Here is a 14,157-nt window from a genome sequence, read left to right as displayed (position 1 = left end):
TTAAAAATTTTGTTTTATTTAATATTATTCATGCAATGAGTTAGCAAAAAGAATGTTGATTACATTAGTTTATTACTTCAACAATGCACACTGGCCAAATTGCCGTGGAACCAACTACACTAATCACCCATCAATTTAATATCAACTCAATTTATTTTTATAAAATAACAAATATTATTTTAAATAATGACATAATTTTATATAAAAAAAATTTTCATTCGCATCATATATATATATATATCATAAATTAATAATATTTATATATACAAACAAAAATATCAATTTATGCTACCTGCATAAGTCTACTGCAGTGTGTCAGTGCTTGGGTCGACAATCTTTCCAACAAGTGTTATGATTTTAATGAATTTGGAAGTTTACTTTTACGTATAGGAAAATACAATAGTTTAAAATGGTAGATTGCTTTTGCTGCTGCATCAAAGTGTTACGTTTTCTTAAAACATATATTAAAATTATATAATAAACAAAAACCATTGTCAGAAATATGATTAGTTTAACAAAGAGAATACTCTGCAGAAGGAAGCATATATACACAAGGAATATTAACGTTTACAATTGTAGCAATAATGATGATGATTATCCACTTGGGTTGTTCCACAGTCGTAGCAGAAGGCACCTCCACACCTGGTTTTACAGATAATCATCAAAGATCAGCAAAGAACAGAACATGCAGCACAATCGATGAATGTTCAGGTTGTTAGGTAATTAACCGAGCCTTCAACAATATTAAGGTATTATTTTCGTGTTGAGGTTTTGTCTGAGTCTTGCAAGTCACTGAGGAAAAGCTCTTGATAGAGAAAAGAGATGACCCAACATGAAAACAATACATATTATTATTGAAGGACAGACCGGCTGTCGGACGACCATATTTTCAACACTTTCTCCCAAAGAGATCGGCCCCTTAACAAGGTTCTTTTCATGAAAAATGTCAAAAGCAATAGAGTATTATAAGCCAAATCTTTTTGAAAAATCGTAGGAAAAACACACACACACATATGTGTGTTAATGCCATCAAAATTCCCTCATTCAAACAGTAGCTATCCAACTCAGAATTATATGCTTGTAAAAATGAAAGGGAAAAAAGAAACTGAGAACCAAAGCTAACCTGCATCTCATGAACCTACAGCCCTGGGTTCTCTCAACGACGAATCTACAGTTTGGGCACCTAGCCCACTTCTTTTCTTTAGCAAGCTTCATCAACATAATATCTTCCTTTTCTCTTTCATCTTTATGCAACCTTTGAAATTCCCCACATTCAAGCTCAGCATGCCATGGAACTTTACATTGCGCACAGAAAAGTCTCCTACAATTCGGGCATTCCGATTCCTTCACGGCCTCTTCTCCATCATCGATCAAAAGCATGGAACAATCTTTGTAAGGACAATAAAAACTTTGAAGCCCTAAAACCATGGCCTCGCATAAAGCATCCCCCCACCTATCAAAAACTTCTTTAGGGAGTATATTGCGACAGTACTCAGGTTCTAATAAACCCTCACAGTTTTCAACGGGACAACTTATAACCGTAATCTTGTCTTGAAGTTTAGACGCCACGTATTTGATCATGCAATCTGTACAGTAAGCGTGAGAACAGCCTTTGATGTTGAACGACTCGTTAGGTTGCTTGGGTTCGATGCAGATTTCGCAGGTAAAAGATGGGTTTTGGTTAGTTTTGCAGTTTGATGACTCTCCTGGTTCAGTAACGGAAAGATGAGAGAAGGGTTTCTTTGTTTTTTCTCGTTTTTTACCGAAATCTGTCTTTGGGGGCTGGAAATTAAGTAAGAACAAACCATCATCGTAGTTGTCGAGATCGATGAAGTTAGTATCGGAAGTTATGGTGGAAAGCTTGATGGCAAGTTGAAGGTCCCTTTCTTCACTGTATTGTTCGACAGAGATCGCGTTAGTCTTGGAGTTGCCTTTGTCTTTGATGGGTGTAAAACAAAACGAATCCCTTTCAATGTCAACGATCTCGATATCCTTTGAAAACCCTGCTCTGCTTCGCTTCTTTATTGAGATTTCTTCATCAATGGTAGCCATCAAGAAAATGGTAGGCTTTTCTTGAATTTGAACCCTGCTTTGCTTTAGGGGATTGTTTTTTGTCTTTTCGAGTGGTTTTCTTAGCTCTGCCTTTTCCTTTGTTGGTGTTTTCACATTCACGAATCACGATGCGACATACTCGACTTGAGATACTACCTCCTTGATTACGTCGTTATTTTCGATAAATAATAAAATAAATTTATCCGTTAAGTAAAGATACAAATAGCATGGAAACTCTTCGATTACCAAATAGGCTAGTCTGTAGGGCTGGTCATTGTAAAGTAGTCTTACTCTATTTGTGTCTAAATTGAATACACCGAATTAATAACACTATATTTTTCAAATTTTTTTATATTATCATTTCAACTAAAATCTAAGAGGATTAATTAATTAATTAATTAATTAAAGTATTTCAATTTATTTAAATTTAATACCTAATCAGATATCACTTTCTAATACGACTTTATCTTAAGAATCAGCTAAATTAATAATCAATAAAAAATATGAACAACGCAGCTCTAATAAAAATACTGCTTTCATATTATCTTTTTGCAAGGAATAAGAATAGAAATATTTACATAGTAACTGAATGGTTTGTTTGACAACTGTAGATACATATTTGACCCAATGCCTACTCGTCCACCAAATAACAATCCATCATCCACATGCATATAAACTATAAACCATACAGTCACAAATCATCCAGGGCAAGAAATGCACCATGCACTCAAGCTGTTGCTTGTTTCACAAGCTGCTTTGCCAAATAGTGCCGGAACTAAAAGCGTAGGCTGGAGTAGAGGTTATGTAGTGCAGCATACAAGGGCTCAGCAGCTTTTGGTCTGTCCACGGTCCCCAGTAATATGTCAGCAGTGGTGAGATACGGATCGCCATAGAACCGTAGGTTGGTATCCATTCTTGTTGCAACAATGTTCCCTTCCAATGACACACCAACAAACGCCCCTGCAAAATTTGCAACAAAACGGATTTGTCAAGTCCACTAACTAGTCAAAAGAAGGGTATATTTAAATTGCAGGATGGAATACCTTTGCTACAACTATAACTGTAGCACATGCCGGACCCACCATCCCCGGCTCGAAGATCTGCTTCCAGCACTCTCCCCACAGGTCCTGCAGCAGCACTGCAGCCAGCACCTAGAGAAAAATGCATTCGACTACAAAACGTCTTCACAGCTTTTGAATCATGAAGCACAATTATGAAATCCATGAGCTCGCCTCCGATCTAAGAAACACATAAAAATAACACTTAGTTGATAGATTATGCATGTAAATACTTGTGCCACCTGGAAGGCAATTGGCCCTTAGCTGCCTGGCCTAGACATGTATATTCGGCTAGGGCAGGTATATTTTTCTTGATTAAAAGTTTACCTGAGCACCCCATCCTAAACCAACAGAGCACAAAGCTGATGGGGCAGACCATGTTCCATCTGACCTTCGAGCAATAACAAGACCAGTCCCAAGTTTATATGCAACAAGAACTCCAGCTTTAACAACAGTTAAAATAGCTAAACCTTTGGCTCCTCTCAAGACAGCCCATGGTATAGATCTCTCTGGATTCAACCTAGCAACCTGTCCAATTCAACAAATGCTACTAGAAGCTTCTCACAGTGTCAAAACATACTCTTCGTGTAAATCCAACATACAAAAGATTAGTTTAACTAAGGCATGTCTTTTGGTAGATGATTACTGGTGCAAACCATCTATGTGAACGCTTAATTTAGTTGGGAAGTGTGATTACAACATCAATTAAAGTTTTGGACATATAAATCTATCATCGTTTATGAACAATGAAATGTAGGATCTTACCTGGCAATAGCTTCTCAACGTATTGGATGCTTTGTAGATCTCATGTTCCATGGACAAACCAAATGGTAAGTTCAACCAACCACGTGTACAGGTCCAATCCATGACATCATGTTTTGCTACTTGGACAGCATTGCTAATGGTATTGATAAGAACACCCTGCAACGGATCAAGTCTATCATAGCAAGAATCACACACCCTCTGGGGATTTCTTTCCCTAAATTTAACAGGTAGCAAGCACCTTCCCTTAGAACATGCTCTGCAGAAAATCCCTCCACAAAACCGGCAATGATGTCTGCCACGTGTAAGTGCAGTAAATGGAGCACTACACTGCATGCAAACTGAAGTAGAACTATCCGGAATCCACTCCGGAGGCTCAGCTTCCAAAACCTCCTTATATGCGTTATAATCTATCCCACTTGACTCCAGAAGTGGCGGAGCACTTGGTATATAAACAGAGGAGTGCAAATATGTATCTCCATTCTTTTCAGACCCCAGAAATGATACATTAGAACTTTGGTATTGCTGATCCACAGAAGCACCAAGGGAGCCTTTATTACGCCCAGTTACGATTGCAACTAACCCACTCAACACATTCTTCAAGTTCACCTCAGGATACAAGCCATTTTGCATTGACTTAGAGACATCATCACCAGAATCGTATTCTCCATCAATAAAATCATCGGACTCAGCCCGAAACTGATAGAGGTAATCGTTTTTCATCGACTTTGAGCCTAATGGGACAATACTTTTGTCTTGTGGCACGGTCCAAACAGCATCCCTATAATCATCATCGAATTGAAAGGCGTTTTTATTTCCCTTTTCTAGCTTTGAAAGGTATGAAAATGAAACGCCACCCTCAAGGCTTGCCATGCAACCAAACCACTAAGAGGCAGATTCCAAAGTTCAAGAAGCAATTTCACGGCAAATTCAAAGATTGATACCGACTTAGCCGCCTATTAAAAACCCTAAACAACAAATAATTGCAAGTTTTTGGCAAATTAAGTCACGAAAAAAAATCTATGATAAAAAACACTTTTCTTTCCTTTCCTATGCATAAATCAAAGGGAGCTTTTTTCAGGAAAAAATCAAACTAAAACAAGAATTCCTCGAATTAGGGTTTAAAAATGTTGACCTTTCCAGCCTGATATATTGTTTTGGATTCGGAAATTGAAAATAGAAATTGGGATAAAATTCGTACCTTTTTCGTATCAGACTATCAGTATAAGGTGATCAGATATCCAACTGAATCCTTGTTTCGAAGTCTTTAACTTTTAATCTTTAATATTAAATTATATGAACAAGAACAATAAGAAGAAGAAGAAGAACGGGTTTTATCGTGTCCTATCTTGCTTCTGGTGGAAGTCGTTCGAGGATAAAGAGAACGAAACAAACGCCCTATACACGAAATCTCAGGGAATAAACTCAAATAAAAAATAAAAGGGAAATATGATAAAATTACTCTCTGGGCTGGCACTTGCGAGATTGGTCAGCTTAGATCCTAAAATTGTAGCCCATATAATAGTTTTGGGCCTTAGAGTACCAATTAGTTACTTATATCAAGCTGTGGGCTGCTTAGAGCTAGGGATTGTACTCTAGGACAAATTCCTACTCCATAAATTAGGTCTAGGCCGATTTGTGTGAGGTTGATGGTAGCCGTAGGAATTCGGTTGGTTGGGTGAATTCAAGTTTTAAAATTTTTGGATTACTTTTTTTAAATTAATTTTGAGTTTAGATTATTTTAGTTTTAGATTGATTTTTACTTTTTAACCATTTTGGATAGGAATTAGTTTAGGTTTGAATTTGGATTTGAGACTTAATTCAGGTTCGAATCATTTTAAGTTTTTATTTGAATCATCTCGATTCTAAATTATTTCAAGTTTAATTTGTATGAGATTAATTATGATTCTAAATTATTTCAAGTTTAATTTGTATGAGATTAATTATGCTTTGATTCGAATCGATTCATGTTTCATGTTTTAAATTTCCGATAAATTTTACTTTAGATTTTTATTATTAAATCAGATGTTAATTCTCTTTCAGAACCTGAACTCTTTATATCCTAACACATTATTTAAAATTAATTTGCTTTCTATTTTTAACAATGAACTTGGTCATTATTCGAATCCCACTTAATGAACATTACAAAAATAAAAATAAAAATGGTTGCGATTGAACTCTAACTAAACTCTAAATCTATTCTGTTAACTTCTAATGAGACGTAAATTTCATATTGAACTTCCATCTCTTAATCTTATTTTATGTAAGAAGCACAAATGAAATGACACAAAAGCATCCCGCCTATGGTTGGCAAAGCAAAAAAAAGCCTCAGAACACTATAATAACGACTTTAGTTGGCATTTCATTGCTCTAAAAAAAGATTTTTCCATGAATTTTGCACTCTTTGCCAATGACCTACCTTCATACAAATTAACACATCAGCTCCAAGAAATAGTAGCTTTTCTTTACCTTTCTGGTAAAGGAACTGGAACTTTTTAACCTGATATCCTAAGTTTCTTTCCAGGCTGTACATCATCGCTATGACTTCCACCTTCACCACCACCTGATTCTTTCTCCATCTTCTTTCTTGCCAGTATTTTGTTAATCTTGTGTAGCTCGTTGTTGAGCTTCTGGTCCTTGTTTTGCTTCCTTGTCTTCCTTCCATCTTGCATCTTCACACCAAACTGGAATGCAGCCTTTGGCATTGCTTCCTTCTGCTCATTGTACGTTGCCCATTCCTCTTCTGTTTCAAAGTCCCATCTATGAAGACGACCCTTAGCCTGTTACATTTTAGTAGACCAGTCTAAGCATCATCATTACCCAAATAAATGAGGAACAGCTTTTAGTTTAAGGTGGAAAAATAGGCTTACTCGTCCTCCCATATCCATTTTGGACAAGTCATCTTCATCATCACTGTCAACAATCTCACGGTTGTACTCCTGATAACCAGGATAACATTCAGAGTAACTCTCAGATATGAAATTAGGATCCTTCTCACGAGCATCCTTCTCCCTCAATTGTTGAAGCCTTTGGTCATCCCGCTTGAACACAGATCCCAATCCTCGGTCCTTCTCTTCTTGAGTCATATATCGAGGATCTTGTGGAATGTTTGATCCAGCTTGTACCTCATAACCTTGCATGCTAGCCTGTAGGTATTGCTCAGGATAAGCCAATTGGTCAGCATATTGGTAATCCTGCCACTCTCCTTGGTACCCACCAGCCAAGGCCTGTGTTTGGAGGGCATCGTAACCATTCTGAAACCAAACAGACAGAAAAGTGAATAATGAATAATTTGTATACCAGAACTTAATTTTAATAAAAATTCAAGTAGCTAAAAATGAATTTAAGTAGTTAATCTCCAAACAAGTCTATACAATTTCATTTAATACCTTTTGCACAGCACGTTTCTCCTGCATTTGGAAAAAGAATAACAAAATGTAGAAACAACTTACCAGTTCTTGCCATTCCTGAGCAGCAGAAGGCGACACTGGGCCGTAAGCAGGTTCAGGAAAGTATGAAACTCTTTCTTTATGTCGAGGTGACTCTTCCATATCCTCTGAAAGAGGGCTTGGTACTGCATCTTTCTCAGGACTATTATAGTCAACGCCTTCCCCCACAAATATATCATCCTCTTCTGCTCTAGCAATAGTCGGGCCTTGCTTCTCCCTCGAATCAAGATGGTTTTTCCTTGGAGGGGGAGGCGTCGGGGGCAAAATTTCCTTCTCAGTTCTACCGTTAGACACTCCATCATTAGGCTTTGATAACTTTTCCTCTTCATAGTATTCATTACCAAGAGATGAAATCTTCCCTATAATAAGAAAAATAGAAGGATATATATTAAAAAGCATAACTATAAGCACAGATAAAAATAATATGAAACACATACAGTTGTTGATCCAACATTAACCCATATTGAAAAGTTAGGCTTCAAATTACAATAGAAAACTAAATATAGCTAACACCTTTGGCATCCCTTTCCTTCTTTTTCTTCTTGAGAACCTTCCCAGATGACCCGAGGCGAAGATATGACAGAATTTTAGCAATTCGATCAAGCACAGAACCATCAACATTGACAGTAACCATTTCCTGCACAAGAAGTCTTATCAAAAGCTGAAACACTATCTAGCATCAAAATAAAAGTTGTCCAAAGAAATTATGGAGATACAGACATCAGGCACTGGACAGTCAGCTTTACTCCTGTGCAAGGTGGTTGGAATGTCATTAGAATAGCCACCCTCCTGAAATGAAGAAGGGAAATTCAGTCAGGAAATAGGAATTATAGTATTAAAATTGAGAACCATCAACAATGCTCTACAGGCAGTCATGCCTAAAAACTTGGCACAATTATTCAATTATAATCTCAAATACTTGTAAAGTAACTTCAAAGAAATTATATAAAAAGAATATTTTTACTTCAAATTTGAATATGCATTGAAGTTTTATGTAGCAAGTGAACATGCGGGTATGTTTGCAAACATGTACCAATTACAGCACAGAGTGCTCAAAGTTCATGAATGGAGAAGTACCGATAGTATCCCTCTTTAAATAATACAAACAGAATAGAATGGAAATGTCTGAGATTCTCACCATATTAAAAATAAACGCCATTCGACCAGGTAGAAACATTTCATTTGTCTTCATAACAGTTTGAGGTTTAACTATCCACTGATATACTGACTGAAAAAAAAAAGGAGAGACATCAACACGAACAGCTTCCTAAACCAACGGCATCTTTTTTTTTTTGTAAACTGTATTGGAAAAATTATTCCACAACTCAAGATGAAGTTATTGCACCTTTGCAGTGGCTGTTCGAAATGATAATTGCTGGTCTTCTTTTGATTTTCTGTTGGAACAAAAAACATTTATTTATAAAACAATTACAAGATTATTAATTGCGCAATTTAAAGATAACTTGGAAATTACTGAAACTTCAATATGATTATAGCCCATCACCTAATATAAACAAACATTGTACTTTATTACCTCGACTTTCCATCGGTTTCTTCCCCGGCTTCAGGCTTCTTATCAATCTCACTCCTAACTTTGTTAAGCAAAGCATAATCCAACCCCTTGACCAAATGAGTGTGTTCCACATCACCTGAATGTTGGAGACACCGTCAAGATTTAAAAAAAAAAAAAAAGCAAAACAGAAAAGGCAGCTAAAGTGCTAAACAGAAGCGGCAAGTTCCCCCGAAAAGCCAAAAATAAAAAATAAATTGCACGCATCCTATCAATCAAGTCATTAAAATTTCCAAATTCTAAGACTGAAAAGCCTACCTCCAAGGTACTTGCTCTTCTCAATGGATATCTTGTGAGCATCAGCTGACCTAGACACATTCATTAAAAAAAAACAATTAAATGATTAATAGAAGCAGAGCATCTTAAAAAACCTAAAGCGGAAAACAGAAATGCATCAAATAACGCATTCAAGAAAAAAGGGTAGAATCTCACCGAAGATCGACGGTTCCAGGAGGAGCAACAGCATGAAAAGAACCTAATTCAGTTGGCTCATAATCTGGATTTTGATCCTCTCTTCGCTCCTTAGCTCTGTCTCTGTACTTTGGTTGCTCTGGTTCTTCCGCTTTCTCCTCTCTGCACAATTAATGTCATAAATCTATTAAATAATGAAATTGAAGGGAAGATTTCGCATTAAATATCCATTTTTACGAGGATTAGAGAAAATGAAGCTTCGAATAAGAAAGCAAGGGAAACTTACTTGCGACGAGCGATTTTTTCCTTGTAGTATTTCTTCGAGGAAGTCATTGATAAAAATTTTGTAATTTGTTACAGAAAGTTAAGGATTCGACGCTCGTGAATAGACGAATATAAGAGTTTAGGGTTTTGATCTTTTTAATTTGTAATTTTCTCTCTAGTTAGGGTTTAGATTGCGAATGAAGGTGAGACTAATGAACGAATAAAGATTGGAATTTGGATAGAGCCGCGAGGACCAAGGATATTTAATTACAGAAATGCCCCCTTTGTTGGATTCTTGTTGGATTCCAAAATTTGATTTTGAGCCTTTGGGCTTTGGATCGGTTCGTCGAAACTTGAAAGCCGCCACCCGTTTAATGTTCGCTGCAGGCAAACGCAGCGTTTTGCACTCTTTATTTCTTGTTACGAATCTCATGGACTTTTTTTAATTTACGAAGCATTAAAAATTTCTAATGACTAATAAAATTAGCAAATTTTATATTATATTTATATAAACATTCTTTTTTCTCAAGAGATTTTTTAAGAGAATAAGGTTATTTGAGAACCTTGGTGTGGCTCTTTTCTTTATTTTGTTACTCCTCCTTTTAATTTGATTTGAGACTTTCCTTTTCGTGCGTTGATCTTTCTCTTTTGCCAATCATGATTTATGGGCCAAACCCAAATCACTTTTGGTGCAAATCTGATCCTTTATTTCATTATTAAAACAGGTCATGCCCTTTTTGGTTTGTACGAGATCCTTGTTTATTTTTGCTTGAAAGTTCAATTGATGCCAACAGATTATATAATTAATACATTGCTTGTTAAACGCAAAAAAAAAAAAAATCAAAATAATTGAATTTCTAACCAATACTTAATGGTAAATCAACTTCTAGTTCCACTTCTCAAAGAAATTCTCTGGCTGTTTCAGGAAAGAAAAATCCATGAACTCACTCAGAAAGCTAAAAGCATAATAACAATTAAGAAGAACGCGCAGTAAATAAATATATTCTGAAATTCTGATAAGTGAAAAAATAGATATAAAAAGGAACCGATTCAAAGCTAATCTTTGGGGTAGCTTGACAAGTCTATCCTAAAATAGCTTGTTCTCAGTTATATATATATATATCCAAGACAAAAAAACAAAGAGAATGGTCGCAATGTCAACGAAAACATGGCACAAATAACTCCAAAAAAGTGTTCATCCCAGCTAGAGGCTTAACCAAGAATGGGGAAAATACGGGTGATGTGCTCCAATGGAACACTATCAGCAGCGCTTTTCTTCAGCTCAGGATGGTTAAATTCGTTTCGAGGTAGGACTATTAGTTGACCCCTGCCATGACCCTTCTCAAGAATCCAACCGCTGTTGGCCGCCTGGTGTTCAAGGAATTTGTCCAAGGATAGACCTTCGATGTTAATAGCCTGTCCCACACCCAAAACTAATGCATAAGTTTGACATATCACACGTATAACTACAGATAGGGAAAGATTCGATAGTCTGAAACTCACAACTACAAATGCATATAACATACCTCAGCAAGTACAGGTCTTGGAATCTTTTGGTAAGTCAGGGAGAGGACATGAATGGCGTACGTCTGGATTGCTTGCTCAAAACCTGCATTCAATCCTCTAGTGAGAACCACACACACAAAAAAGAAAGAAAGTGGATGCATTGTTCATCGATTCAAACAAAAAATTCATCTCATCACAGTTTATTACCCGGCACAGCCTCGACAATATGACGATTTTTAGCTGCTTCATCCCAGAACTGACGAAATCTTCCTGTCTACAAATGCAGTAGGTAAAGTACAATCATCAATCCCATCACTGTTCACAAATTACTGACCAAAGAAAATACTTACCTCCAGATAGTGAGAAAGAACAATCAGTGTCTTGAACTGCTCCTCCATTTGCTGATAACAAATACAAAGTGTTACTTAAAATAGCAAAAAACTTGATGTCGAGCATAATATTTTCCGGTAATAGTAGAATGATGACAAAGGAAGAACTTTAGGCTTTACAACAATCATGCCTTCACAAATGCGTGTCTTACCAAGTGGTTCAGAAAAGTGCATGCATGGGCAATACACATGACATTAACTACTTATCTTGGCCTACTTCAAATAGCAAAAAGCAGGATTTGGGCGGTTCTACGGGAGATTGGCAGAAACTTTCAAGTTTAACAAAGTACAAATATCAATTACAGGTTTGTCATTCACACGTAGGGTATTGTAAAAGAGTTTAAACGTTCAACAAAATTAGACCAAAAGAAAAGACAGACAGCATATGCCAACACCCAGTCAAAAACACACTTGATTGCTGATGTGCAGATGTAGTTCGAATGGAAATCTGAAAATATATATATACTAAAAGAATGATACCACTCGCTCAGGAATTAAAAAGAGACAGAGGCTGAAATCTGGAGCTGGCATTGCCATGAGAGCCTGCAAAAAAGCAGGAGGGAAGAAGGAAAAGAAAGCATTAGGAACAACATATCCTAGCCTACTACCAAGCTGATACATAATTCTAAATAGGTATAAAGAAGAGCTTAAACATGCCTTAACCAAAATGCGTGCAACAATTTGTGTGCTCATACGCTCAGGCTCGAACTACAGGAACAAAGAAAATATCATATTAGTAACACTAACAACTAGAAAAGTAGTAACTTTTCAAAAAAAAAAATTTGTGAGCAGTAAGCGACTAAAACTGCAAATAGACAATTAAACCAATTAAAAAAAAATCACATTCTACAAGAATATAGAGACTTGGTGTTCTCTAGCTTCCATTCTCTTTTACATACACACAGTGAACCCTAAACAAGACATAAGACGAGTGAATGGCAGTACCTGGTAGAGGCGAAGAAGGCAGAGATTAGCATCCAGGCTATACGTTTGCGATGAAACCTGATAAAGACAAATTTTGTTATCATTTGAGCAACCTCCACTAGATGTGAATTTCCCTTTTAGGGTTCCAACTCAAAACATGTTTTTTTTTTTCCAAACAAGTATTAACAGACTGAAGGGGTTCACCCACATAAGTTACATTCTAACATCAAAAAAAGTAAAGCATCGCTATGTCAATTTCATGGCTAGAGGACGTAAACAGAAGCTCGAAGATTCTATCAAATTTAAAAAGGATCTCATAACAATTCAATCTAAGATGCTAACAGCTGACCGTAAGAAGCAGTTCGTTATTGAATGCCCGAACTTAAAATGATTAAAGAAGCAAACAAATTCAGGTCGCCGTAATGGCAGCAGCTAACCAAATCAAAGCTGATTCCGACATCATCCAACAAAATATAATAAGACCCAATATTCAGATTCTCAAATACTTCAAATCAAACACATACAAGAACCATTTTGTTCTCTTTGTTTTTTTTTTTTTTTTAAGGCTATAAATTTATCCCATGTGATGAAAATCAATAAAATCTAATGAGCTCATTAATAGAAAACGAGACTGACCTGTTCATTAACGTAGTTCTCGAGATCAGGTAAGATGTCGGGATTGTAAGGATTGACGGCTACAAGCTGCTCCACTGTGTATGAAACCTGTTGTTGCTGCTTTGGAGTTTCTCTTTCTCTTACCATTTTTCTTTTGTCCTTGTTTCTTTGTCAGACAGTTTAGTTGGCGAAGAAGATGGCCAAGGCTTCGATTAGTTTACAGGTTCAGCGACGGGAATCCAGAGACAGGAAGAGAGCGAACGCCGAAGGGTTTAAATTAGGGTAAAGTTAAAGCCTTTATCCCTGCTGCTGCTCGGCACTTTAGCAACTAAATAGGTTAAAGTACTCTTATACCCCCTCTATTATTTATTATCCTATAGCCAAAATAAAAGGAATTTTTATATAAACCACATCAAAAGAGATTTTTTTCAAATATTAAGATCTTGTCGTTGCATATTTAATTTACATGCTAATTTAGTTTATTTTTATAAAACTCAAGGATAAGCTATGGTCTAAATAGATTAGTCACAACATTATAACACAAGTTTTTATCAATAGGAAAAGAATTCTATACCGAATCAGTAGATTTTATTTTTTTAATTTAGTATCTATTTCTATTTATAACCTCAAATCCGTGAATCATAAAATAAATGTACTTAACTACGTTGAAACCTATATTTTTGTTGTTGTTGTAATAATAAGATGCTAATTGAACTAAGGCCAACTCCTCTAATCTTCAAATGCTATAAGCATGTGGTTATCGAATTATAAACTCAGTACATTACCGTATTTGACTCATTTAATTTGAATGTAAAATAAGATACGTTGGTTCTATTATTCATATTAAGGGCCAGTTCTTCATTGTTTTTGAAAAGTGCTATGTAAAAGTACTTTTGAAAAGTGTTTTTGAAAAGTTTGGTTTAAAATTTGAGTGTTTAGCATTGCTGTCAAAAAGTGCTTTTGAGAAATAAAATGTCTATTTTAGACATGTTATTATCAAGTAACAAATATGCATTTAAATAATATTTAAATTAGTTAATATTATTATATTTTAGTAATAATATAAAAAAATTATTATAACTTGTTGTTAATATTTTAATATATAAAATATAAATTGTAAATATTTTAAGCAATAAATATTAATTATTTATAAAATT

The 14,157-nt window shown here is 35.7% G+C and overlaps 4 protein-coding genes across 4 annotated transcripts; all 4 read right to left on the bottom strand.

Moving 5' to 3' along the window:
- Window positions 1–458: 458 nt before the first annotated feature.
- LOC105768864 (E3 ubiquitin-protein ligase RSL1) lies at window positions 459–2,413 on the bottom strand. The gene is made up of 2 exons (XM_012589089.2): window positions 1,124–2,413; window positions 459–642 (listed from the first exon to the last, which is right to left on the bottom strand). Exons 1-2 carry the CDS (start codon window positions 2,050–2,052, stop codon window positions 561–563), a joined length of 1,011 nt encoding a protein of 336 aa, XP_012444543.1. The 5' UTR covers window positions 2,053–2,413; the 3' UTR covers window positions 459–560.
- Window positions 2,414–2,571: 158 nt separating this feature from the next.
- LOC105768862 (uncharacterized) lies at window positions 2,572–5,293 on the bottom strand. The gene is made up of 5 exons (XM_012589088.2): window positions 5,074–5,293; window positions 3,876–4,840; window positions 3,438–3,638; window positions 3,096–3,291; window positions 2,572–3,012 (listed from the first exon to the last, which is right to left on the bottom strand). The coding sequence occupies exons 2-5, from the start codon at window positions 4,743–4,745 to the stop codon at window positions 2,828–2,830; spliced, it is 1,452 nt and encodes a 483-aa protein (XP_012444542.1). The 5' UTR covers window positions 4,746–4,840; window positions 5,074–5,293; the 3' UTR covers window positions 2,572–2,827.
- A 916-nt stretch (window positions 5,294–6,209) lies between these two features.
- Window positions 6,210–9,793, bottom strand: LOC105768861 (suppressor of mec-8 and unc-52 protein homolog 2). Its single transcript, XM_012589087.2, has 11 exons — window positions 9,589–9,793; window positions 9,324–9,464; window positions 9,150–9,199; window positions 8,856–8,970; window positions 8,667–8,715; window positions 8,460–8,549; window positions 8,042–8,110; window positions 7,835–7,958; window positions 7,325–7,680; window positions 6,743–7,126; window positions 6,210–6,652 (listed from the first exon to the last, which is right to left on the bottom strand). Exons 1-11 carry the CDS (start codon window positions 9,633–9,635, stop codon window positions 6,368–6,370), a joined length of 1,710 nt encoding a protein of 569 aa, XP_012444541.1. The 5' UTR covers window positions 9,636–9,793; the 3' UTR covers window positions 6,210–6,367.
- A 747-nt stretch (window positions 9,794–10,540) lies between these two features.
- Window positions 10,541–13,315, bottom strand: LOC105770032 (eukaryotic translation initiation factor 3 subunit K). The gene is made up of 8 exons (XM_012591063.2): window positions 13,022–13,315; window positions 12,407–12,463; window positions 12,119–12,169; window positions 11,942–12,004; window positions 11,423–11,473; window positions 11,280–11,346; window positions 11,093–11,175; window positions 10,541–10,982 (listed from the first exon to the last, which is right to left on the bottom strand). The coding sequence occupies exons 1-8, from the start codon at window positions 13,145–13,147 to the stop codon at window positions 10,779–10,781; spliced, it is 702 nt and encodes a 233-aa protein (XP_012446517.1). The 5' UTR covers window positions 13,148–13,315; the 3' UTR covers window positions 10,541–10,778.
- Window positions 13,316–14,157: the final 842 nt, after the last annotated feature.

This window comes from Gossypium raimondii, chromosome 5, assembly GCF_025698545.1.
Source record: "Gossypium raimondii isolate GPD5lz chromosome 5, ASM2569854v1, whole genome shotgun sequence".
In the NCBI taxonomy this organism is placed as follows: Eukaryota; Viridiplantae; Streptophyta; class Magnoliopsida; order Malvales; family Malvaceae; genus Gossypium; species Gossypium raimondii.
Note: the sequence above shows the minus strand (reverse complement) of the source record. Positions and strands in the feature narration are given on the sequence as shown.